The sequence below is a fragment of the Oncorhynchus masou genome, chromosome 4 (assembly GCF_036934945.1).
Source record: "Oncorhynchus masou masou isolate Uvic2021 chromosome 4, UVic_Omas_1.1, whole genome shotgun sequence".
NCBI lineage: Eukaryota > Metazoa > Chordata > Actinopteri > Salmoniformes > Salmonidae > Oncorhynchus > Oncorhynchus masou.
Genome location: NC_088215.1, coordinates 9940842 through 9964558, shown reverse-complemented (window position 1 = coordinate 9964558; position 23717 = coordinate 9940842). Strand labels below are relative to the sequence as shown.

General features: G+C 42.6%; 2 protein-coding genes across 2 annotated transcripts; one reads left to right on the top strand and one right to left on the bottom strand.

The window, feature by feature from the left end:
- Positions 1–53: 53 nt before the first annotated feature.
- On the bottom strand, positions 54–924 carry LOC135523458 (cholecystokinin-like). The gene is made up of 3 exons (XM_064950141.1): positions 783–924; positions 405–680; positions 54–266 (listed from the first exon to the last, which is right to left on the bottom strand). Exons 2-3 carry the CDS (start codon positions 676–678, stop codon positions 196–198), a joined length of 345 nt encoding a protein of 114 aa, XP_064806213.1. The 5' UTR covers positions 679–680; positions 783–924; the 3' UTR covers positions 54–195.
- A 7308-nt stretch (positions 925–8232) lies between these two features.
- LOC135523417 (keratin, type I cytoskeletal 19-like) lies at positions 8233–14185 on the top strand. Its single transcript, XM_064950080.1, has 9 exons — positions 8233–8628; positions 9779–9907; positions 11118–11200; positions 11430–11586; positions 11912–12073; positions 12246–12371; positions 12679–12899; positions 13517–13605; positions 13709–14185. The coding sequence occupies exons 1-9, from the start codon at positions 8320–8322 to the stop codon at positions 13813–13815; spliced, it is 1383 nt and encodes a 460-aa protein (XP_064806152.1). The 5' UTR covers positions 8233–8319; the 3' UTR covers positions 13816–14185.
- Positions 14186–23717: the final 9532 nt, after the last annotated feature.

Sequence of the window (23717 nt, the reverse complement as noted above, 5' to 3'; positions counted from 1 at the left end):
TCTACAACCGGCCCACGTCCTAAATGAAGTTAAGAATTGTCCGTAGACATAGATACTGCAAACATGTTTATTTTGACACTTGGATAAAAATCAATATAAGCAAATTAAAATATATACAATCTATTTCAAATAGGGATGTATTCCTGAGTAACGCCAGTGCAGGCAGACGTTCCTCAGTTGGCCTTTGGTACGTCTCTACTCTGCACTCCGCCGTCCAAAGTCGACCCATCCTTGGTAGTCCCGGCCCGGACACTCGATCATCAACTCTGCGAACAATACAAACCTACATGAACCAAACAGAAAAGTTCAATGTGCATTTAAAGAGAACGACGATACACTTCACATTTGTAACGGTAGATGTTGGCATCTCTCTCTCTCTCATTTGACCCGACACCACCACATACCTGAGATGGCCTGCTTGATTTGCTTGGACATGAACTCGCGCTGGTCCTCCGACAGGTGCGCCGTCCTCGCCATCCGTGCCATGCTCATTTGAGTGTCTTGCTCCCGCTTAGCGACGTTCTCCGCAGCTTTCCACACTGCCTCCCTCCTGGCCAGTAGCTGTGGCAGTATCCCACCCTGTTTGGTGTTGCCATCCGACTTGAATATGGGTGATGTCAAACCAACCCCCACTAGCGCTGCCATGAGGACGTACACCAACAATCCACCCATTGCCATGCCTGGACGCATAAGAAGAGTTTTCTTACAATATAGCTTTAGATTATTAAAAGTAGGGAATACAAAACATGTTTTTTTTGCATGGAAGTGACAGTGGAAATTACCTTAAAAGAGAGGTTACCGTATGTGACAGTCTGTACAAAATGAAGTCAGCAAGTGCGAATGATATTGCCAGTTGTCTGTGTCAGGTCTTTTATACACCAAGGTCTATCTAACCAATATGGTCAAAGAGCAATGTCTGATAACAATGTCAAAGATAGATCCCTTGATTGATTAAAAGAGACGATGGAAACTCCATGCGTAATGGATACTCTGTGCCAGAATGGGGCACATCAATATTCCAATCGTTCACCTGGAAATGTGAGACAATAAAGTATAACTCAGACGTTCAATAGGGTTGTGGTTACAGAAGTCTACAATAAAAATCACAACACCTGTATCCAAAGCCAAGGACCACCAACTGTTACTTCCACTTGCATTGACATGCCAGAAAAACCATGAATCGATCATTAAAAATGCCATGGAAAAAAATGTCAAGTTGTCTATCACTGAGAAACACATTTGAAACACGAAGGCACCATATCATTACAGATGTTCTTAACTATAGACCTAGTTGTAAAAGGATTAGGACAACGATATCATTATGGCGTAACCTAAACAACGGATGAGGAAGGGTTTTAAGTGATGACGTATGTCCTCCACTCCACTTATCTGGACTAAAAGAGCATCATTGACTGGAACCAACATTAGAGTTGTGTACCTATATATTTTCTAAATGGTTAAGGAACTATCTTCTGTAAATATTATAGTCTTTAAAAGCTGTAAAAAAAAAGTAATTCAATTCATACAGATATGATATCCATTTAGAATGTTGTAAATGAAGCTTGTTAATATATATTTTTTTAAACACTGGAATTGTGGTCAGGATACCAAAGTGACATGATGTTATGGAAATAGGAAACAAGAGATAATGGTTTAACGTGGACCTGATGTCTCTTTTCATTGTGCACTTCACAGTAATGTAAAGTATCAACTCATTTATATAGGAAAACTGGAAGCCAGTCTGTCAGTTTCTGGCACTCCAAGGATGATGAGAATGGATAGCGGGGCTCTTTCCTAGGAAGACTGGAGGTGTGTGTGTGGTAACTGGGGTAATTTGGGCGGTGTGTGAGATGTTGTTCATTCAGTTCTGAGATGTGGGTGTGGAAGAGAGTATTGTAGAAACGGATCGTTAAAGGGAAATTAAAACGATAATTAAAAGCAAAAAAGCATGTAAGATTGTTGATGTCCTAGATTAGAAATAAACCCATTTCGTTAGGGTCCTTCCACTTCCAGCCCTCTAAATTGTGCTGGCCCAATCGGTGCTGTGTCCATCTTCTTTACTAGGTGTATGTCACTTCCTGTAAAGGAGGTATACCACCCCCTTCCATACTTGCTTTTTCATAATAGCTTAGACACACAGGCATTCCAGCTGACATTTGGAAGTAATCGCACATAGGCCAAAGACATATAGGATTCACCCTTTCGCTTTTGTTATTGTCTTACCTAATCGAGGCAGAACATCTCTACTTGTGACAATACAACCAAAGAAAACAGTAGAAATAACAGAATGCCTGCCAAGTCATTTGGCACGCAATGGTGTCTTGGTTTCCCAGACGTTCCTCGGACATACCTCTTGTCACACGGTGCCAAAGAATAGTCAAGTCAAACACTTCCTTTTAACCTTTAGTGTCACCAGAGACTACATAGATGCCATCAAGTGTGTGAATGATTTGTACTTTGGGAGGTAAAAAAAAAAATGTCTGCTTACAGAAAGTATTCACACCCCTTGACTTTCTACACATTTTGAGTTACAGACGGAATTTAAAATTGATACAATGAACATTTTGTGTCACTGGCCTACACCAAATAAACCCATAATGTGAAAGTGGAATTATATATGTTTGTATTATATAATAAAATGTGAAATGCTGAAACGTCTTGAGTCAAAAAGTATTCAACCCTTTGTTATGCCTGAATAAGTTCAGGAGTAAAAATAGCTTAAAAAGGTCACATAATAAGTTACATGGACTCACCCTGTGTACAATAATAGTGTTCAATATAATTTTTGAATGACTACTTCATCTCTGTACCAGACACATACAGTTATCTGTAAGGTTCCTCTGTCAAGCAGTGAATTTCATACACAGATTCAGCCACAGAGACCAGGGAGGTTTCCAATGCCTCGCATAGAAGGGCACCTATTGGTAGATGGGTAGAAATTTAGAAAAGCTGAGCACGGTGAAGTTATTAATTACACTTTGGATGTGGTGTATCAATATACCCAGACACTACAAAGATACAGTCATCCTTTCTAACTCAGTTGCCGGAGAGGAAGGAATCTGCGCAGGGATTTCATGAGGCCAATGGTGACTTTAAAACAGTTACAGTTTAATGGTAGTAAGAGGAGAAAAGTGAGGATGGATCATTGTAGTTACTCCACAACATTAACCTAAATGACAGAGTAAAAAGGAAGCCTGTACATAAAAAATAATTCCAAAACATGCATCCTGCTTGCAATAAGGCACTAAAATAAAACTGCAAAAAATGTGTCAAAGAAATTAACTTTATGTCCTGAATACAAAGCATTATGTTTGTGGCAAATCCAACACAACACATCACTGACTACCACACTTCATATTTTCAAGCATGGTGGTGGCTGCATCATGTTATTGGTATGCTTGTCATCGGCAAGGACCAGGGATTTTTTTTAGGATAAAAAAAAACTGAATAGAGCTAAGCACAGGCAAAATCCTAGAGTTAAAACTGGTTCAGTCTGATTTCTAACAGACACCGGGAGAAAAATTTACCTTTCAGCAGGACAATAACCTAAAACACAAAGCCAAAAATATACTGGAGTTGCTTACCAAGACAAAATGGAATGTTCCAGAGTGGCCTAGTTAGTTTTTTGGTGCTTATTTTGGCTTGAAAATATATGGCAAGACTTGAAAATGGCTGTCTAGCAATGATCAACAACCAACTCGACAGAGCTTGAAGATTTAAAAAAAGAATATGTGCAAATATTTTACAATCCATGTGTGTACAGCTCTTAGAGACTCTTAGAGCCAGAATGACTCATAGCTGCAATCGCTGCCAAAGGTGATTCTAACATGTATTGACTCAGAGGTGTGAATACTTATGTAAATGAGATATTTCTGTATGTCATTTTCAATAAATGTGCAAACATTTCTAAAAACAAGTTTTCATTTTGTCATAATGGGGTATTGCGTGTATATGTGTGATATGTATTTTTTTAAATTCCATTTTGAAATCAGGCTGTGACACAAACATGTGGAATAAGTCAAGGGGTGTGAATACTTTCTGAAGGCACTGTATCTGTGTGCTATTCAACAGTGATGATATTTGTTCAGGTGAAATGGCCCTGGGGATGTGTCTGTTCATGCTCTGAAAAGGTCAAACTCATTTATCATCATTACATGAAAAGAGGCAGGGCTCAATTCAGCCTAACCTGCCTTGCAGTGTTTACACAGCAGCTCATTTCCCCATGATCAAATCAAATCCTAGAATGGTTTTCACTACAGTCAAAATCCAACTACAGACTCCTCGAACAGGTTGATGCTTGATGGTTTCAAATCAAATCAAATCAAAATGTATTTGTCACTTGTGCCGAATACAACAGGTAGAACCTTACAGTGAAACGCTTACTTAAGGCTCTAACCAATAGTGCAAGAATGGTGTTAGGTGAACAATAAGTAAAGAAATAAAGCAACAGTAATATACATATATACATATATACAGTAGTGAGGCTATAAAAGTAGCGAGGATACATACAGACACCGGGTAGTCAGGCTGATTGAGGTAGTATGTACATGTAGATATGGTTAAAGTGACTATGCATATATGATGAACAGAGAGTAGCAGTAGCGTAAAAGAGGGGTTAACGGGTGGTGGGACACAATGCAGATAGCCCGGTTAGCCAATGTGCGGGAGCACTGGTTGGTCAGCCCAATTGAGGTAGTATGCACAAGAATGTATAGTTAAAGTGACTATGCATATGTGATAAACAGAGCGTAGCAGGAGCGTAAAAAGAGGGGGTGGGGGGGTGGCACACAATGCAAATTGTCCGGGTAGCCATATGATTACCTGTTCAGGAGCCTTATGGCTTGGGGGTAAAAACTGTTGCGAAGCCTTTTTGTCCTAGACTTGGCACTCCGGTAGCGCTTAGGTCATAGGCCCAAAAAGTTTGGGAAGCACTGTGTTATGAGAAGGTTGTATGCTAAATAGGCATAGGGCAACCACACTCTCACCAAGCTCTAAGAAACATGTGGTTCTCAGAACGTTATGTGCTAGCTGGGATGTGGTTGTCTCACCTACCTAGTTTGAAATGAATGCACTTTCTGTAAATCTGCTAATGACTAAAATGTCAAATGTAAACATTAACATATAGATGTCATATTACTATATTGAATAACTTGTTGTAAATGTTTTAAAATATTGATGTTACAAATGTATCATTTAATTTTTTTTTATTTGTTACATTTGACTGTGTGAAACCGAATAGTATTAACAAATACATGTCTGTCATTGAACAACCTCATTAGATAGTGAAAAAACACCGATCTCTTTTTGCTCGCGTTGAGGACAATACAGTGCCACTGACACGGCCCGCTACCAAAACCTGCGGGCTCTCCTTCACTGCAGCCGATGTGAGTAAAACATTTAAACGTGTTAACCCTCGCAAGGCTGCAGGCCCAGACGGCATCCCCAGCCGCGTCCTCAGAGCATGAACAGACCAGCTGGCTGGTGTGTTTACGGACATATTCAATCAATCCTTATCCCAATCTGCTGTTCCCACATGCTTCAAGTGGGCCACCATTGTTCCTGTTCCCAAGAAAGCTAAGGTAACTGAGCTAAACGACTACCGCCCGTAGCACTCACTTCCGTCATCATGAAGTGCTTTGAGAGACTAGTCAAGGACAGATATCACCTCCACCCTACCTGACACCCTAGACCCACTCCAATTTGCTTACCGCCTCAATAGGTCCACAGACGACGCAATTGCAACCACACTGCACACTGCCCTAACCCATCTGGACAAGAGGAATACCTATGTGAGAATGCTGTTCATCGACTACAGCTCAGCATTTAACACCATAGTATCCTCCAAACTCGTCATCAAGCTCGAGACCATGGGTCTCAACCCCGCCCTGTGCAACTGGGTCCTGGACTTCCTGATGGGCCGCCCCCAGGTGGTGAGGGTAGGTAACAACATCTCCACCCCGCTGATCCTCAACACTGGGGCCCCACAATGGTGCGTTCTGAGCCCTCTCCTGTACTCCCTGCTCACCCACGACTGCGTGGCCATGCACGCCTCCAACTCAATCATCAAGATTGCGGACGACACTACAGTGGTAGGCTTGATTACCAACAACGACAAGACGGCCTACAGGGAGGAGGTGAGGGCCCTCGGAGTATGGTGTCAGGAAAATAACCTCACACTCAACATCAACAAAACAAAGGAGATGATTGTGGACTTCAGGAAACAGCAGAGGGAGCACCCCCCTATCCACATCGACGGGACAGTAGTGGAGAGGGTAGTACGTTTTAAGTTCCTTGGCGTACACATCACGGACAAACTGAATTGTCCACCCACACAGACAGCGTTGTGAAGAAGGCGCAGCAGCGCCTCTTCAACCTCAGGAGGCTGAAGAAATTTGGCTTGTCACCAAAAGCACTCACAAACTTCTACAGATGCACAATCGAGAGCATCCTGTCGGGCTGTATCACCGCCTGGTACAGCAACTGCTTCGCCCACAACCGTAAGGCTCTCCAGAGGGTAGTGAGGTCTGCACAACGCATCACCGGGGGAAAACTACCTGCCCTCCAGGACGATGTTACAGGAAGGCCATTAAGATCATCAAGGACAATAACCACCCGAGCCACTGCCTGTTCACCCCGCTATCATCCAGAAGGCGAGGTCAGTACAGGTGCATCAAAGCAGGGACCGAGAGACTGAAAAACAGCTTCTATCTCAAGGCCATCAGACTGTTAAACAGCCACCACTAACATTGAGTGGCTGCTGCCAACATACTGACTCAACTCCAGCCACTTTAAATTAACAATGGAAATTGGTGGAAATTGACGTAAAAAATGTATCACTAGCCACTATCACACATCTACTGCATCTTTATGTAATACATGTATCACTAGCCACTTTAAACTATGCCACTTTGTTCATATACCCTACATTACTCATCTCATATGTATATACTGTACTCGATACCATCTACTGCATCTTTATGTAATACGTGTATCACTAGCCACTTTAAACTATGCCACTTTGTTTACATACTCATCTCATATGTATATACTGTACTCGATACCATCTACTGCATCTTGCCATACTGTTCTGTACCATCACTCATTCATATATCTTTATGTACATATTCTTTATCCCTTTACACTTGTGTGTATAAGGTAGTAGTTGTGGAATTGTTAGGTTAGATTACTCGTCGGTTATTACTGCATTGTCGGAACTAGAAGCACAAGCATTTCGCCACGCTCGCATTAACATCTGCTAACCATGTGTATGTGACAAATACGATTTGATTTGATTTGAAAAACACCCATCTCTTTCATAATTTCTGGAAACAATAAAAGATAATTGACCAACATTTCTGAAAATGGATATAGAGCGTTTTGGAATGAAACGGTTCAATTTATTCAGACTGTTGTGTGGCTGTTTTGCATACACATGTCCCTTGAGTAAAACACACTATCCAAACCAACATCTGAGAGAAAGTACTGAGTAGGCTAAATGGAATGTGAGGAATTATGAGGTTTATTCATATTTCAAATAAGGGTATAGTTACTGACCAGGACATCTGTGAATTCAGAATCAAAGAATGAGAACATCATCAAAGTGACTTATACTCAAAATAGTAAGAAAACCTGATACACATCTTTGACAATGATTGAACACACTATTCAAACCAACTAATCCTAGAGCAAGTAGACGGAGTAGACAAAGTAACAACACTGAATGTGTTGAATTTATGAACAGTTTATAGTGGTTCTACATCTACACTTCAAAAAGATGACTGTTAATGACCATCTTTTCAAATGGATAGAATGATGGAAAATCATCAAATGTAAGTGACGGAGTGACTTGGTGCAACATTTTAGTTTGGCAAAATAATAACACATGCAATATTTAGCCTACAATTCCTTGAAAATGATATATATTTTTTAAATATATAAAAATATTGCCAATTTCAGTAAACAAACCAAAATGTAATTGAAAATGGATGTCTGAAACCATGGAATGCCAGCTTTAACAAAACACATTTAGTAAAGCTGTCTGACTTGCCAGTCTATACCTGTCAAACACACTGCCTTTCATAAGTCACAACATTTACTGAACCATTCATTTCCTTAATTGTTGTAAGCCCTGTATCCACCCACTGAACAAAACAATTAGATATATCTTCATTCCAAGGAATAATGGTGACGCAGTCAATCATTCTTAACCCAACTGTATAAAACGCTCGAGGACACAAAAGGTTGTTATTTTACCTGACGCCTCAACTACGAAGAACGCACTTTAACCTCCCAGGACGCATCGCCAGACTATCTCTCGCCATGTCCATTGTAGCCAGTCGCAGTAGTAGCCTTAGATACAGCTCAGGTAACGGTGTCGTTTCGAGTGGCCTCAGTTCGTCCGGTGGGATGCAGTTTTCCAGCGGTTTGGGATACGGTAGGTCCCGTATAAGCGTGTCCTCTGTTGGGAGCAGTCGCTCGCCGAGTGTATATGGAGGTGCCGGTGGATACGGCACCCGTATCTCTCAATCTTCTTTCTCTACGGACGGGCCAGGTCAGATCACTATCGGTGCCAACGAGAAGCATACCATGCAGAATCTGAACGATCGTTTGGCCCGCTACCTGGAAAAGGTAAGGAGGAATGATGGAGATGTGGATAGAGATTAGGCGCGCTGCGGGATATTACGCACAGCCCAGATTATGGAGACCGAAAGACAAGGCAGAGTGATAACTATTTTCAAAACACTACATAGTCGATGATACAGAATGGTTTTAATAGAAAGTGAACTTTAATCTTTGCTAGAAAGCATTTTTGTTTTAAACAACCCCTTTCATCAATACTATCCACAATGTTCAATTAAATGGGATAATACAGTAGGCTACAGTAATATGTACATATTTAAACAACGTTTACTTAACTTGTAACTTTTTAAAAACGATTTATTCCATCATTGTTTCTAATTGTAATATTGCTATTGAGAAGAAACAGTAACCTGTAGTTTGCTGTAAAGCTCCAATGAAAGTCTCCAGTACAAGTCCTAGTCTTTGGTTGTATATATACTTCGGTGTCAAAAGAAAATGAAATTGCTCAAATCTACTTTAAATATCAAAAGTAAAAGTGGAAACCCTTTCACATTCCTTATATTAAGCAACCCAGACAGCACAATTATTTATTTACATTCTTTGTACTGATTGTCAGGGGCACACTCCAACGCTCTGACATCATTTACAACCAAAGCACGTGTTAGTGAGTCCACCAGTTCAGAGGCAGTAGGGATGACGAGGGATGTTCTCTTGATAAGAATGTGAATTTGACCATCTTCCTTTCCTGCTTAGCATTCAAGGTGTAATGACTACTTTTGGGTGTCAGGGACAATCTATGGAGTAAAAAATACACTATTTTCTTTAGGAATGTAGTGGAGTAAAAGCAACAGTTGTAAAAAATATAAATAGTAAACTAAAGTAAAGATACCCAAAATACCTACTTAGGTAGTACTTTAAAGTAGTTTTACTTAAGCACTTTACACCACTGATGAGTACAATGACATAGCAGGATTTGATCATTTATTTTATATTCCATTATGTTGGGGATTATCTAATGGGAGTGCACAGATTCACATAATGTGATGGGATGCGCCACAAACGGCATCCTATTCCCTATGTAGTGCATAACAGGGCCCATAGGGCTCTGGACAAAAGTAATTCTCTATATAGGGAATATGGTGCCATTTCTGATAGACCCATGAACTGAACTGATTCCTTGCACTCTCTGTGTACACAGGTGCACTCTCTAGAGGCAGCCAATAGCAAGTTGGAGTTGCAGATCAAAGAGTTCTACGAGATGAGATCACCGACTCACAAGAAGGACCTCAGTGGGTTCTATGCCACCATCACAGACATCCGCAACAAGGTACTTCTGGGTAATGGGGCGGCAGGGTAGCATAGTGGTTAGAGTATTGGACTAGTAACCGGAAGGTTGCAAGTTCAAACCCCCAAGCTGATAAGGTACAAATCTGTCATTCTGCCCCTGAACAGGGCAGTTAGCCCACTGTTCCTAGCCCATCATTGAAAATAAGAATTTGTTCTTAACTGACTTGCCTAGTTAAATAAAGGTAAAAATGTACCCCCAAAAATGTAGTCTTAATGTAGAAACACACTGGTTGAATCAATATAGTTTCCATGTGATTTTAATGAATAGACGTTTAATTGACGTCTGTGCCAGTGGGGATAGGATTTAGAGGATTCCAACAGGTTTGTGAAAGAAGAGAGTCACTAGAATGAATTACAGTGCATTCGGAAAGTATTCAGACCCTTTGACTATTTCCACATTCTGTTACGTTACAGCCTTATTCTAGAATTGATTAAACTGTTTTCCCCCTGTCATCAATAAAACACAGTACCCCAATAATGACAAAGCAAAAACAGGTTTGTAGATATTTTTGCAAATGTATAAAAAATAGAAAACTGAAATATTATATTTATATATGTATTCAGACTCTTTACTCAGTACTTTGTTGAAGCACCTTTGGCAGCGATTACAGCCTCAAGTCTTCTTGGGTATGACGCTACAAGCTTGGCACACCTGTATTTGGGGAGTTTTTCCCATTGCTCGCTGCAGATCCTCTCAAGCTCTGCCAGGTTGGATGGGTAGCTTCGCTGAACAGCTATTTTCAGGTCTCTCTGGAGATGTTCGATCGGGTTCAAGTCTGGGCTCTGGATGGGCCACTCAAAGACATTCAGAGACTTGTCCTGAAGCCACTCCTGCATTGTCTTGGCTGTGTGCTTAGGGTCGTTGTCCTGGTGGAAGGTAAACATTCGACCAGTCTGAGATCCTGAGCGCCCTGGAGCCGGGTTTCATCAAGGATCTCTCTGTTCTTTGCTCTGTTCATCTTTGCTTCGATCCTGACTAATCTCCCAGTCCTTGCCGCTCAAAAACATACCAAAGCATGATGCTGCCACCACCATGCTTCACTGTAGGGATGGTGATTTACAACCAAAATGGTTGTATATGAATGAACAGTAGACATGAACCTGATCTGCTGATCTAAACACATGGTATCCCATACATAGTTGACTCTGATATTACATTCCATTGACTGTGGCTGTCCTCCTGTTCCTAGATCCATGCCAGGTCTGTGGAGAACGCTCAGATGATCCTGCGGGTGGATAATGCCAGAGTTGCAGCTGATGACTTTAAGATGAAGTAGGTGCACTTCCTGTTTGTACTGTACACAGCCTCCGTGAGTGTACTGTTTCTATTTGTAGCTTTGGCCTATAGGTTTGAGACTGAGTAGATCCAATCCTCCCAGATCTACAGAAATGCTTATGGGGGTATGCAGGAGCTATGGATCAGTTCATGGTTGGGCAAGTTGTATCTTGGTTTGTTGTGAGAAGGAACTAATCAAGCCCTCTGCTTTCCTCAACCCCTGTAGGTTCGAGGTGGAGGTTAACATGCGTATGGCCTTGGAAGGGGATGTTGCTCGTCTGAGAGGAGTGCTGGACAGCTTTACGCTCGCCAGAGGAGACCTGGACATGCAGATTGAGGGGCTGAAGGAGGAGCTGGTCTACCTCAGGAAGAACCATGAGGAGGTAACCTCCTCATTTCTCCTCACACACTCAAGTCTTAACGCTTGTGCTGTTGGCTGAAGTGCCAATATGCAAGGACAGCCACATGTGATTTTTCATTTGGACACAATGGCACCCCCTGTAGTTTTTGTAATATTTTTGCACTTGAATTTATTTATTAAATCTCAGCGAGTTTAAACATTTCCATGTTTGGCCCCAAGGGGGCAAAACCCACACACAACAGATCTAGGGCAACTTCTCTGTTATTTGTCCTCAAATTTACGGTGTATACGGGAACTAGCCGTCCCAGGTATTATAGCACAATTTGTCCCCCTTTTCCTGTTGTTAGGAGATGCATTTGATACGGACACAGCAGTGTGGTGCTGTGAATGTGGAGATGGACTGTGCTTCCTCAGTGGACATGAGCAAGGTGCTGGAGGAGATGAGGACCCAGTATGAGGGCATGGTGGCGAAGAACCAGAGAGATGCTGCCAAGTGGTTTGAGGGCAAGGTGAGACAACCTCTGAAAATAGGACAGGGGGCCTCGAAGGGTGTGGGCCTGGGTCCCTAAATGTGTTTTGTGGGAGGCACAATGGACATCTATTTTGTGAAGTGGTACTATACTTTTGACTAATAGGTTGTGCGTGTGTGTGTGTGTGTGTGTGTGTGTGTGTGTGTGTCAGGTGGAGGTGCTTCAGAGCCAGATCACCACCAGCACCACAGAGGTGAAGACCTCTCAGTCTCAGGTGACTGACCTGAAGAGGACCTTCCAGAGCCTGGAGATTGAACTGCATGGCCTGCTCACTCAGGTATGATGTCAAACCTTCTTAGTGAATCAGCATCCCTAAACATATAGCATTTCTCTTTACCCTATCTCTGTTCCTAGAATATGGAATTCCTTTAGGTCTTTAAAGGAACATTACACTCCAAAATCAAATTTTCTTAGATGTTTTCCGACCTCCCCAGTGGTCTAATGTCAAGGTGTTCTCACACCTTCATGCACACCAGTCTAACTATCTCTGCTCTTCATCTCCCTCTTCATACATTTCTACTACCCTCTCCTTCCTTCCGTCTCCATTTTCTTCATCCCTTACAAACATAAACACATTCCTATAGAAGGGGTACCTGGAGCAGAGCGTCGCTGATATAAACGGCCGCCACGGCTCCCAGCTGAGCCAGCTGCAGGTTTGTATCAACAGCATGGAGGAGGAGCTGCAGCAGCTCAACGTCAGCATCCAGCAGCAGGCCTCCGAGTACCAGATCCTCCTGGACATCAAGATGAGGCTGGAGATGGAGATCGCTGAGTACAGGAGGCTGCTGGATGGAGAGGGATTCAGGTGAGAGGGGATAATAGAGGGGCAGGAAAGAGAGGGAGGGGGAAGGGATGGGAGGAAGACAGATGTTTATTGGCACTTCACTGCAAACAGTGGTGGAAAAATTACCCAACTGTCATACTTGAGTAAAAGTAGATACCTTAATAGAAAATGACTAAAATAAAAGTAAAAGGCACCCAGTAAAATTCTACTTGAGTAAAAGTCTGAAATTATTTGGTTTAAAATATGCTTAAGTATCAAAAGTAAAAGTGTAAATATTAAGCAAACCAGATGGCACCATTTTCTTGTTTTTTTAAATTACGGGATGCCGGGGCTTCAACACTCAGACATAATTTACAACCAAAACATGTGTTTAGTGAGTCCGCCAGATCAGAGGCAGTAGGGATGACCAGGAATGTTTTTCCTGTCCTGCTACATTCAAAATGTAACAAGCACTGTTAGGTGTCAAGGAAAAGTACAATGTAGTGAAGGTAAAAGTAGTCAAAAATGTAAATCCTTAAGTACAGAAACTACTTAACTAAAAAACTACTTAAGTTACACCACTGATTGCAAACTAGTAGATAAAGATGTGTGTTGGTGAGTTTAGCTGACCGTAAGTGTTCTTCCCATGTGTCTTCCAGTAGGCATGTGGAGACCAGACAGGAGGTCAGGAAAGTGATCGTGGTCGAGAAGGTCCAGGAAGTACAACAAGTCCAGGAAGTGGTGGAAGGTGAGCAAGCAAAGAATAATGAATCAAATGAATGAATCAAGTATTGTTACCCATAATACACAGAATGAATGAATGAATTCCTGTGTTGTGGCTCTTTCCACAGAGTACAACCCACACATGCAGAAGAGGGTGAGGGTGATCGTGGAGGAGATGGTGGATGGGAAGGTGGTGTCCACCTCAGTTGATGAGAAGGTCCAGGATTTGAACTAACTGAGAAGGTCAGATAGTTCTGGAATCTGGTGAAGCGGTAACGGACCAAACATACCCCTGGACCACACATACCCCTGGACCACACACATACCCCTGGTGACGGGTGTTCAATCCCCATCTATATATATATATATATAAATAATGTCATGGTCGCATACTGTAATATTTCCCTTCTGACAGGATTGCATCAGCTGAATGATAACTGATGTAATTTACTCGTGTTACCTTATAACTCTTATATGTCTCTATCATGTGGCAACTTGAATATTATTTCTCGTGTGCTTTTGTTTGATTTGTGGCCACCAGGTGACGTCTCTCATTTTAACATCTTTGGCCAGTGCAATTAAAAGTGAAAATTATTGTGTGAAAAGTGGAAACAGATTATTCCAGTTACATAAGTGACATCAGGGAAAATATGACTCACGGCATCAGCCATTATAAAGCTATTTTATAAAGCATTATATCCTCCCAGGACCACAAGCCGTGTATGTTCTCTGGACTCTATGACAAGGTTAAAGTTCATGTTCTGTAGGCCTACGACACTGACACTACATGTTACATTTGGCTGTTGATTAAATATAGATGTCAATGCATTTCAGGGCGCTGATATCATAATTGAGGGTGCGTTGTTGTCCTCTAAAAAGCTGAAAAGAAACACCTTTACAGCAGTGGCGGTCGGTGCCGTTTAAGATGAGGGAGGACGACAATTGTTTTTATAAGCTTGGCCTTATTTCTATTGCACCATATTGGATGACTGTCATTCATATTCCATTCACCCAGTTCAAAGTAACAATGACAGGTTTAGGCTTCCTCATGATTCTCACATTTTCCCTATAAACGTCATGAGGTAGCTACAAGATCATCTATGAATGAAAGTTTACAACTTAGGTGCACAAGATAAAACATTTGAGGGTACAGATAGTGACACATTTAACTTGCACACTCTTGCCTGCATCTAGCTGATCTAGGGTGTAATCATTAGACCAACAGTTGCAAACAAGCGTTTCTACTGGCCAAATTCAGGTATGTTTATCCCCGTTGTGTTCGCTTCCGCTTAAGAAAGGTTTTTCAACAGAATCGGCAGAATGATTCCCGAGTGGCGCAGCGGTCTAAGGAACAGCATCACAGTGCTAGCTGTGTCACTAGAGATTCCTTACCTGATGGGTTTGAGTACAGGCTCTGTCGCAGCCGGCTACGAACGGGAGACCCATGTGGCGGCGCACAATTGGCCAAGCGTCGTCCGGGTTAGCGGAGGGTTTGGCCGGCAAGGATGTCCTTATCCCATCGCGCACTAGCGACTCCTGTGGTGGGCTGGGCGTAGTGCACGCTGACACAGTCGCCAGGTGTACAGTGTTTCCACACATTGGTGTGGCTGGCTTCTGGGTTAAGTGGGCATTATGTCAAGCAACAGTGCTGTTTTGTTGGGTTGTGTTTCGGAGGACTCTCGACATTTGTCTCTCTTGAGTCCGTACGGCAGTTGCAGCGATGAGACAAGACTGTATGTAACAATTGGATATCATGAAATTGGGGCGAAAACAGGGTAAAAAAAATGTTGTAATAAAAAGAAATTGGTGGAATGAATACACTCCTGATCATGTGAAAACACAGCTCAATTTCATAGCAGCCACATTCCTTCTCACATCTACGTGCTTTCCTCCTCTCACCTTTTCGCTTTGCTTGTGGACTTCAATGCACAACACATCAGCTGTCTGGGACCAGGAAGAAAAAAAACAGCCTACATCGTAGTCACCATATTAGGTGAAGTAACATCATGGTCAACATAGCTAATAGAAGTAATGCGTTAGTAGACCCGCAAAAAAAAAGCAATTGGTCTTCCCCTTCCTCCTCTGAGGAGCCTCCACTGATTGAAACAAAGCATGTGCAGAGAATCAGTCGGTAAAGTTTCAGCAGAGAAAGTTTTAGTTACATATATATCAGTTTAAACAGCTAAGAGTATGACATGGAGTAGCTCTGGTCCAGGGCGTTACATGCAGCTTGAGCCATCAAGGCTCAAACCACATATAAGGCCTTGGACCAGAGCTACACAACGTAAATGCAGGTTTGGCATGCTGAGATATGTTGGGCTTTAGAATTTCCCCACAGTGGTAGTAAGGCTTGATTACTTATTCAATTTCCAGTGTTTCAACAATCTTTCCTCTCGTCAACAAGTGATACATAAGCACAATTACATTTTCAGCTAACATCTGTATGTACCTGGTCCATTACTTCAAGCTTAAGTTACTTTAACAGAATGGTCCCTGGTCAAACGTAGTGTACTATATAAAATAGGCTATAATTTGTGATGTAGCCAATGAGGGTTGTCTGAAAGGAGAGGTGTCTTCTGGTCCTAGCTATATCTTCCTCATCTGAGCCATCAGCTCCTCTAGACTATGTTCCATCTCCCCTAAGAGGAAAATGTTTTGTGGTCCAATACCCATTCTAGCATTCTAAATAGAAGGCATTTTGAGTATGCAAAAATAGAACGTTATATAAACTCAGCAAAAAAGAAATGTCCCTTTTTCAGGACTCTGTCTTTCAAAGATAATTCGTAAAAATAAAAATAATGCTTGTTCAATGACCCATAATGAACATGCACCTGCGGAATGGTCGTTAAGATGCTAACAGCTAACAGATGGTAGGCAATTAAGGTCACAGTTATGAAAATTTAGGACACTAAAAGCCTTTCTACTGACTCTGAAAAACACCAAAAGAAAGAAGCCCAGGGTCCCTGCTCATCTGCATGAATGTGCCTTTGGCATGTTGCAAGGAGGCATGAGGCCTGAAAATGTGGCCAGGGCAATAAATTGCAACGTCTGTACTTTGCAATGCCGAAGACAGCGCTACAGGGAGACAGGACGGACAGCTGATAGTCCTCGCAGTGGCAGACCATGTGTAACAACACCTGCACAGGATCGATACATCCGAACATCACACCTGCGGGACAGGTACAGGATGGCAACAACAACTGCCTGAGTTACACCAGCAACGCACAATCCCTCCCTCAGTGCTCAGACTGTCCGCAATAGGCTGAGAGAGGCTTGTAGGCCTGTTGTATGGCAGGTCCTCTCCAGACATCACCAGCAACAACGTCGCCGATGGGCACAAACCCACCGTCGCTGGACCAGACAGGACTGGCAAAAAGTGTTCTTTACTGACGAGTCGTGGTTTTGGCTCACCAGGGGTGATGGTCGGATTTGTGTTTAGCGTCGAAGGAATGAGTGTTACACCGAGACCTGTACTCTGGAGCGGGAGCGGTTTGGAGGTGGAGGGTCCGTCATAGTCTGGGGCGGTGTGTCACAGCATCATCGGACTGAGCTTGTTGTCATTGCAGGCAATCTCAACGCTGTGCGTTACAGGGAAGACATCCTCCTCCCTCATTTGGTACACTTCCTGCAGGCTCATCCTGATCATCCTCATCCAGCAAGACAATGCCACCGGCCATACTGCTCATTCTGTGTGAGTTTTCCTGCAAGACAATGTTCTGAAATGGCCAGCAAAGAGCCTGGATCTCAATCCCATTGAGCATGTCTGGAACCTGTTGGATTGGAGGGTGAGGGCTAGGGCCACTCCCCCCAGAAATATCCGGGAACTTGCAGGGGCCTTGGTGGAAGAGTGGGGTAACATCTCACAGCAAGAACGGGAAAATCTGGTGCAGTCCATGAGGATGAGATGCACTGCAGTACTTAATGCAGCTGGTGGCCACACCAGATATTGATTGTTACTTTTGATTTTGACCCCCCCCCCCCCCCCTTTGTTCAGAAACACATTATTCCATTTCTGTTAGTCACATGTCAGTGGAACTTGTTCAGTTTATCTCTCATACAAATATTTACATATGTTAAGTTTGCTAAAAATAAACGCAGTTGACAGCGAGACAACGTTTAATTTTTAGTATATTAAATTTCAGAAATGTTGTATGCTTTAAATTCCAGGATGTACTGATTTTGGCTTTTCATCTAGTAGAATTTACTGCACACTACACAAAAAAATAAACGTACTTTGAAACCTACATATTTTTGACAACAGCTGATAATCATAATGGCGGGACTCAACTTAATTGATCATTAGATACGCCTTTGCAGGATGGATGAGAATAGTATGTTGATATTTGTTGTGTACTTCATTCTTTTTTACTAAGCAGTGTATTCTAAATAATATACAGTTTAAGTACCCAGCTACTGTAGCACAGTGGATCTGGGACGATTCCGGCTGAGAGTTGGGGCACTCGGCTGAGAGTCAAACTCGGTGGAAAGAACTGAAAACTGCTGTTCACAAATGCTCTCCATCCAACCTCACTGAGCTCGAGCTGTTTTGCAAGGAGGAATGGGAAAAAATTTCAGTCTCTCGATGTGCAAAACTGATAGAGACATACCCCAAGCGACTTACAGCTGTAATCAAAGCAAAAGGTGGCGCTACAAAGTATTAACTTAAGGGGGCTGAATAATTTTGCACGCCCAATTTTTCAGTTTTTGATTTGTTAAAAAAGTTTGAAATATCCAATAAATGTCGTTCCACTTCATAATTGTGTCCCACTTGTTGTTGATTCTTCACAAAAAAATACAGTTTTATATCTTTATGTTTGAAGCCTGAAATGTGGCAAAAGGTCGCAAAGTTCAAGGGGGCCAAATACTTTCGCAAGGCACTGTATATATTTGACTGGTGCACAAAATGAACCGTGCATCAACATCACTGTGTTCAAAGAACAAAATCATCAAAACATGATTTTCACACAAAAACAAAAACATAATAATGAATATTTACTGCAAATAAGTGTGACTTCTGCTGTTTCCTTTCAGAGACCAGTTCAGAAATGCGCGGCTTCACCTTGGCAAGTGCCACTCTCATGTCATTTTTCGCAACAGTCTGTTCATTTTCTTCGTTTTTATGTCCAGCATCCTCGAAAAGGATTGCTCGCAAAGATATGTTGTAACAAACGGTATGAAAATCTCCAGAGCTTTCTTAGCAATAACAGGGTACGTTACCATTTGTTGACACGAAAACGTTGAAAGCGTTGTTGTTCTGAAGAGTTGCTGTTGAACCTGGCTCTGCTGAATTTCAATGATTTCATCGAGGTATTCATCATTGACATCTGTTGTCTCAACACTAAACGTGAACGGCTGTCTCACCCATGCTGGATATGACTCTCTTGTAGGGAAGTATCCGTCGAGAGACTTTGCAAGCTCATCTAAGTTCAGTTTAGCGGGTACAGAAATGTCTCCGATTCCAGATACATCTTCGATCTTACTTACACAGTCGTCCAGCAGGGGAAAGTTTGCGAAGTTATCGTTCTCTGTTCCTCGTTTCCATAACGGTAGCTTTTTTTCAAAAGCCATCAGGTTTTCCTCTGCTTCGAGGATGTTGACTCCACCGCCCTGCATCTTTTGATTGAGATGATTGAGAGCTGCGAAGATATCAGCCATGTACGCTAAAATGAGAATGAACTCAGAATTTTTTAAGCAATCTGCATGACAATGTTGGTGCTCTTGCAAAAACAGGGCTAATTCCACACGCACGGCAAAAACACGATTCAGCACCTGTCCCCGGGATAACCACCGAACGTTAGAATGGTACAGAAGTACCTCGAATTCAGAGCCCATTTCTTTACACAGCTCACTGAAGATGTGAATAGACGTGTGAATGAGCCTTAACTGTGGCCTTTGAGTCTTGCTTCTGGATTCTGTAGGATCTCCAATATCACAGAACACTGGATGTGTAGCCATTCTCACTTGTTTTTCAATTCATAGGATGAGATCAAGGAGTCTATCACACCTACCATGGCGCTCCTGTAACTCACAAGCAACCGACCTCCACCTCTCCCTGGGTAGTTTCAGGATGATGTTCTTTCAGCTGGAGGCCAGATCCATCTCGTCCATATCTTCCATTGCATTACAACAGCCTCTGAGGTATAATGCATCAGCCTGTAATGCCTTGTGGTCTTCAGATTTGATGCTAAAAGCCTTCTACATGTATGCATCTACAATCTTGTATTTATTATCGTAGTGCTCTTTCAATAAGCCCCTGGCTTTCTGATAGCCCCTATCTGGAGCCAGCTCCTAACTAGCTCTCGAGCCTGCCCTCTGGGGTACGGTTCGAGGAAGTGCAGTTTGTCCTTGCTAGTTTGGGCTCTATTCTCTATATCAGGGGTGGGCAATTCCAGTCCTCGAGAGCCTGATTGGTGTCACAGTTTTGCCCCAGCTAACACACCTGACTCCAATAATCACCTAATCATGATCTTCAGTTTAGAATGCAATTGGATTAATCAGCTGTGTTTGCAATGGATGGGGGAAAGTGTGGCACCAATCAGGCCCTGGAGTACAGGAGTTGCCCAACCCCTGCTCTATACCATGTTCAAATGACCTGTACTGTAACATGTCACCATCAAAAACAGTCATATCTCTGGATGGCAGAAAGGAATGATGATGCTGTTTGACTAACTTAGCGGAAACCTCATTCTGTCTTTGGATAATGGTGATGAGAGGGTTTTCTATGTTTTCCTGTGGAAAGTCCCGAGCACCGTCCTATGATTTGGAAAGTCTCATCTGTAGTCCCCGTGGCTCTCTATGTAAGTTGGTCAGCACCGATGGGCCTTTGCTTGGGTTAGAGTCTTGTGCAGCAGTGTGCTGTCTGTGAGCTGCTGTCTGAATCCCACTGGGTCCTGACTGTTCTGATTGAGCTCGAACACTGTGAGACTGGGCTGATTGAATGTCAATGTGCTCATTGAATTGGGGTCCTTCTATGGGATGCACACTTGGTGCATGTCTGGCAGAAGTGCCCCTCTGCCCTGTGTGAAATTCGAGGTCGAAAAACCTATATCTCCCTGCCATTTGATCGAAGTAGTCATCCATGTCATCTATTGTTGAGTTGGCCTTTCTTTCTTCCCCTGCAGATGTAAAATAACGTGATTTTTCCTGAGGCAGCAGCTATTTCAGTTTGCAGCTCTAGAGTCTCCATTCTTTTCCTCAGTTCCATCTTTTGTTGGTTCAATTCCTCCTCCTTATCCTCTAGATGGTGTTTGAACTTGAGAGCAGCAGCCTTTGTTATTAATGCTGCTCTTTCGGCCTCTGCTCTGATGCAGGCTGAGGATGTGGAGGATACACCTGAGCGGGAACTCCTGGGGCTGGAGGTTTGGGACACACTGTCAGTTGGTTTAATATCATCCCTGTCACATTCTGATCTTAGTTATTTTGTCATGTCTTTGTTTTAGGTTGGTCAGGGTGTGAGTTGTGGTGGGTTGTCTATGTTCGTTTTTCTATGTTGTGTTTTGCGTTTGGCCTGGTATGGTTCTCAATCAGAGGCAGGTGTCGTTAGTTGTCTCTGATTGAGAATCATACATAGGTAGCCTTTTCCCACCTGTGTGGTGTGGGTGATTGTTTTCTGTCTTTGTGTATGTCACAGGACAGGACTGTTTCATTCGCGTTGTTATTTTTGTTTTAGTGTTCTGTGTTTAATAAATTCATCATGAACACGTACCACGCTGCGCATTGGTCCTCCGATCCTTGCTACTCCTCCTCAGAAGAGGAGGAAGACGAGCGTTACAGAATCTCCCACCAAGAACGGACCAAGCAGCGTGGTGACGAGAGGCAGCGATACCTGGAGAACTGGACTTGGGAGGAGATATTAGACGGCAAGGGACCCTGGGTACATGCTGGAGAATATCGCCACCCCAAGATAGAGCTGGAGGCAGCGAGAGGCGGCATTATGAGGAGTTAACACAGCAGCGCAACAGGGACGAGAGGCAGCCCCACAAATGTATTGGGGGGGACACGAGGAGTGTGGCTAAGTCAGGTAGGAGACCTGAGCCAACTCTCGGTGGCACCGTATGATGCCGTGAGGCGCACGCACGGTGTCCCCGGTACGCAGGCATAGCCAGGTGCATTACATAGCAGCGCCTCGTATCGGCTAGAGTACTTTTACTTTTACTTCACTACATTCCCAAAGAAAATAATGTGCTTTCTACTCCATACATTTTCCCTGACACTCAAAAGTACTCGTTACATGATAAATGCTTAACAGGACAGGAAAATGGTCCAATTCACGCACTTATCAAGAGAACGGGTGGTCATCCCTACGGCTTCTGATCTGGCATACTCACTAAATACAAATGCATTGTTTGTAAGTGTACCCCTGGCTATCCATACATTAAAAAAGACAATGGTGCAATCTGCTTTTCTTAATATAAGGAATTTGAAATTATTTATACTTTTGCTTTTGATACTTAAGTATATTTAGAACCAAATACTTTTAGACTTTTACTCAAGTAGAATTTTACTGTGTGACTTTTACTTGAGTAACTTTCTATTAAGGTATCTTTATTTCTACTCAAGTATGACATGTGGGTACTTTTTCCACCGTCTCCAACTACACAGAAGTCACCTTACTTCCCCCAGTCCTCCTGTGTGCTGCCCTTCTGGCAGCTTTATGGGGCTTATACACCTGGTGAGCAATCACGAGTCTCCCCCTGGTGGCTGACCTGCTGTACGCCACTAAATATATACACACACACACACACACACACACACACACACTATAAGGTCAACTTTTACTTAACTTGTAACTTTTTAAAAGCGATTTATTCCATCATTGCTATTGAGAAGAAACAGCAATCTTTTGTTTGCCTGTAAATCTCCAAGGAAAGACTCATTATTATTATTATTAAAAGACACACCTGTATTACTATTATAAACGCATGTTCCTAAATACATAATGAGGACCAGTGGTGGAACAACTACCCATAAAGGTACCTTAATAGAAAATGACTTAAGTCAAAGTGAAAGTCACGTAGTAAAATACTACTTCAGTAAAAGTCCAATAGTCTTTGATTTGAAATATACTTAAGTATCAAAAGAACATGTAAATAATTTTACATTCCTTATATTAAGCAACCCAGACGGCACAATTTTGTATTTACATTTTTTGTACTGATTGTCTGGGGCACACTCTGACATAATTAACCAAAGCATGTGTTCAGTGAGTCTGCCAGATCATAGGCAGTAGTGATGACCAGGGATGTTCTCTTGATAAGAGTGTGAATTGGACCATTTTCCTGTCCTGCTAAGCATTCAAAGTGTAATGAGTACTTTTGGGTGCCAGGGAAATCTAAGGAGTAAAAGGTACACTATTTTCTTTAGGAATGTGGTGGAGTAAAAGTAACAATTGTCAAACATATAAATAGTGAAGTAAAGTACAGATACCCAAAATACCTACTTAGGTAGTACTTTAAAGTATTTTTACTTAAGTACTTTACACCACTGATGACTACAATGACATAGCAGGATTTGATCATTTATTTAAAATTCCATTATGTTGGGGATTATCTAAATGGGAGTGCGCATCCTATTCCCTATGTAGTGCATAATAGGGTGGGGTTATATCCTGCCTGTTTGGCCCTGTCCGGGGGTATCGTCGTATGGGGCTACAGTGTCTCCCGGCCCCTCCTGTCTCAGCCTCCAGTATTTATGCTGCAGTAGTTTATGTTTCGGGGGGGCTAGGGTCAGTCTGTTATATATATTTCCCCTGTCTTATCCTGTGTCCTGTGTGAATTTAAGTATGCTCTCTCTAATCCTCTTTCTCTCTCTCTCTCTCTCTCTCTCTCTCTCTCTCTCTCTCTCAGAGGACCTGAGCCCTAGGACCATGTCTCAAGACTACCTGGCCTGATGACCCCTTGCTGTCCACCTGGCCGTGCTGCTGCTCCAGTTTCAACTGTTCTACCTGCGGCTATGGAACACTGAACTGTTCACCGGACGTGCTACCTGTCCAAGACCTGCTGTTTTCAACTCTCTAAAAACAGCAGGAGCGGTAGAGATACTCTGAATGATCGGCTATGAAAAACCAACTGACATTTACTCCTGAGGTGCTGACTTGTTGCACCCTCGACAACCACTGTGATTATTATTATTTGACCC

Bases quoted from the DNA above. Each gene is read 5' to 3' on its own strand.
- LOC135523458 (XM_064950141.1), bottom strand. From the start codon at position 678: ATGGCAATGGGTGGATTGTTGGTGTACGTCCTCATGGCAGCGCTAGTG. The intron at 267-404 runs GTATGTGGTGGT...TATTGTTCGCAG, and splicing joins AATCAAGCAGGCCATCTCAG to AGTTGATGATCGAGTGTCCG.
- LOC135523417 (XM_064950080.1), top strand. From the start codon at position 8,320: ATGTCCATTGTAGCCAGTCGCAGTAGTAGCCTTAGATACAGCTCAGGT. The intron at 9,908-11,117 runs GTACTTCTGGGT...TCCTGTTCCTAG, and splicing joins TCACAGACATCCGCAACAAG to ATCCATGCCAGGTCTGTGGA. The intron at 13,606-13,708 runs GTGAGCAAGCAA...CTCTTTCCACAG, and splicing joins AGTCCAGGAAGTGGTGGAAG to AGTACAACCCACACATGCAG.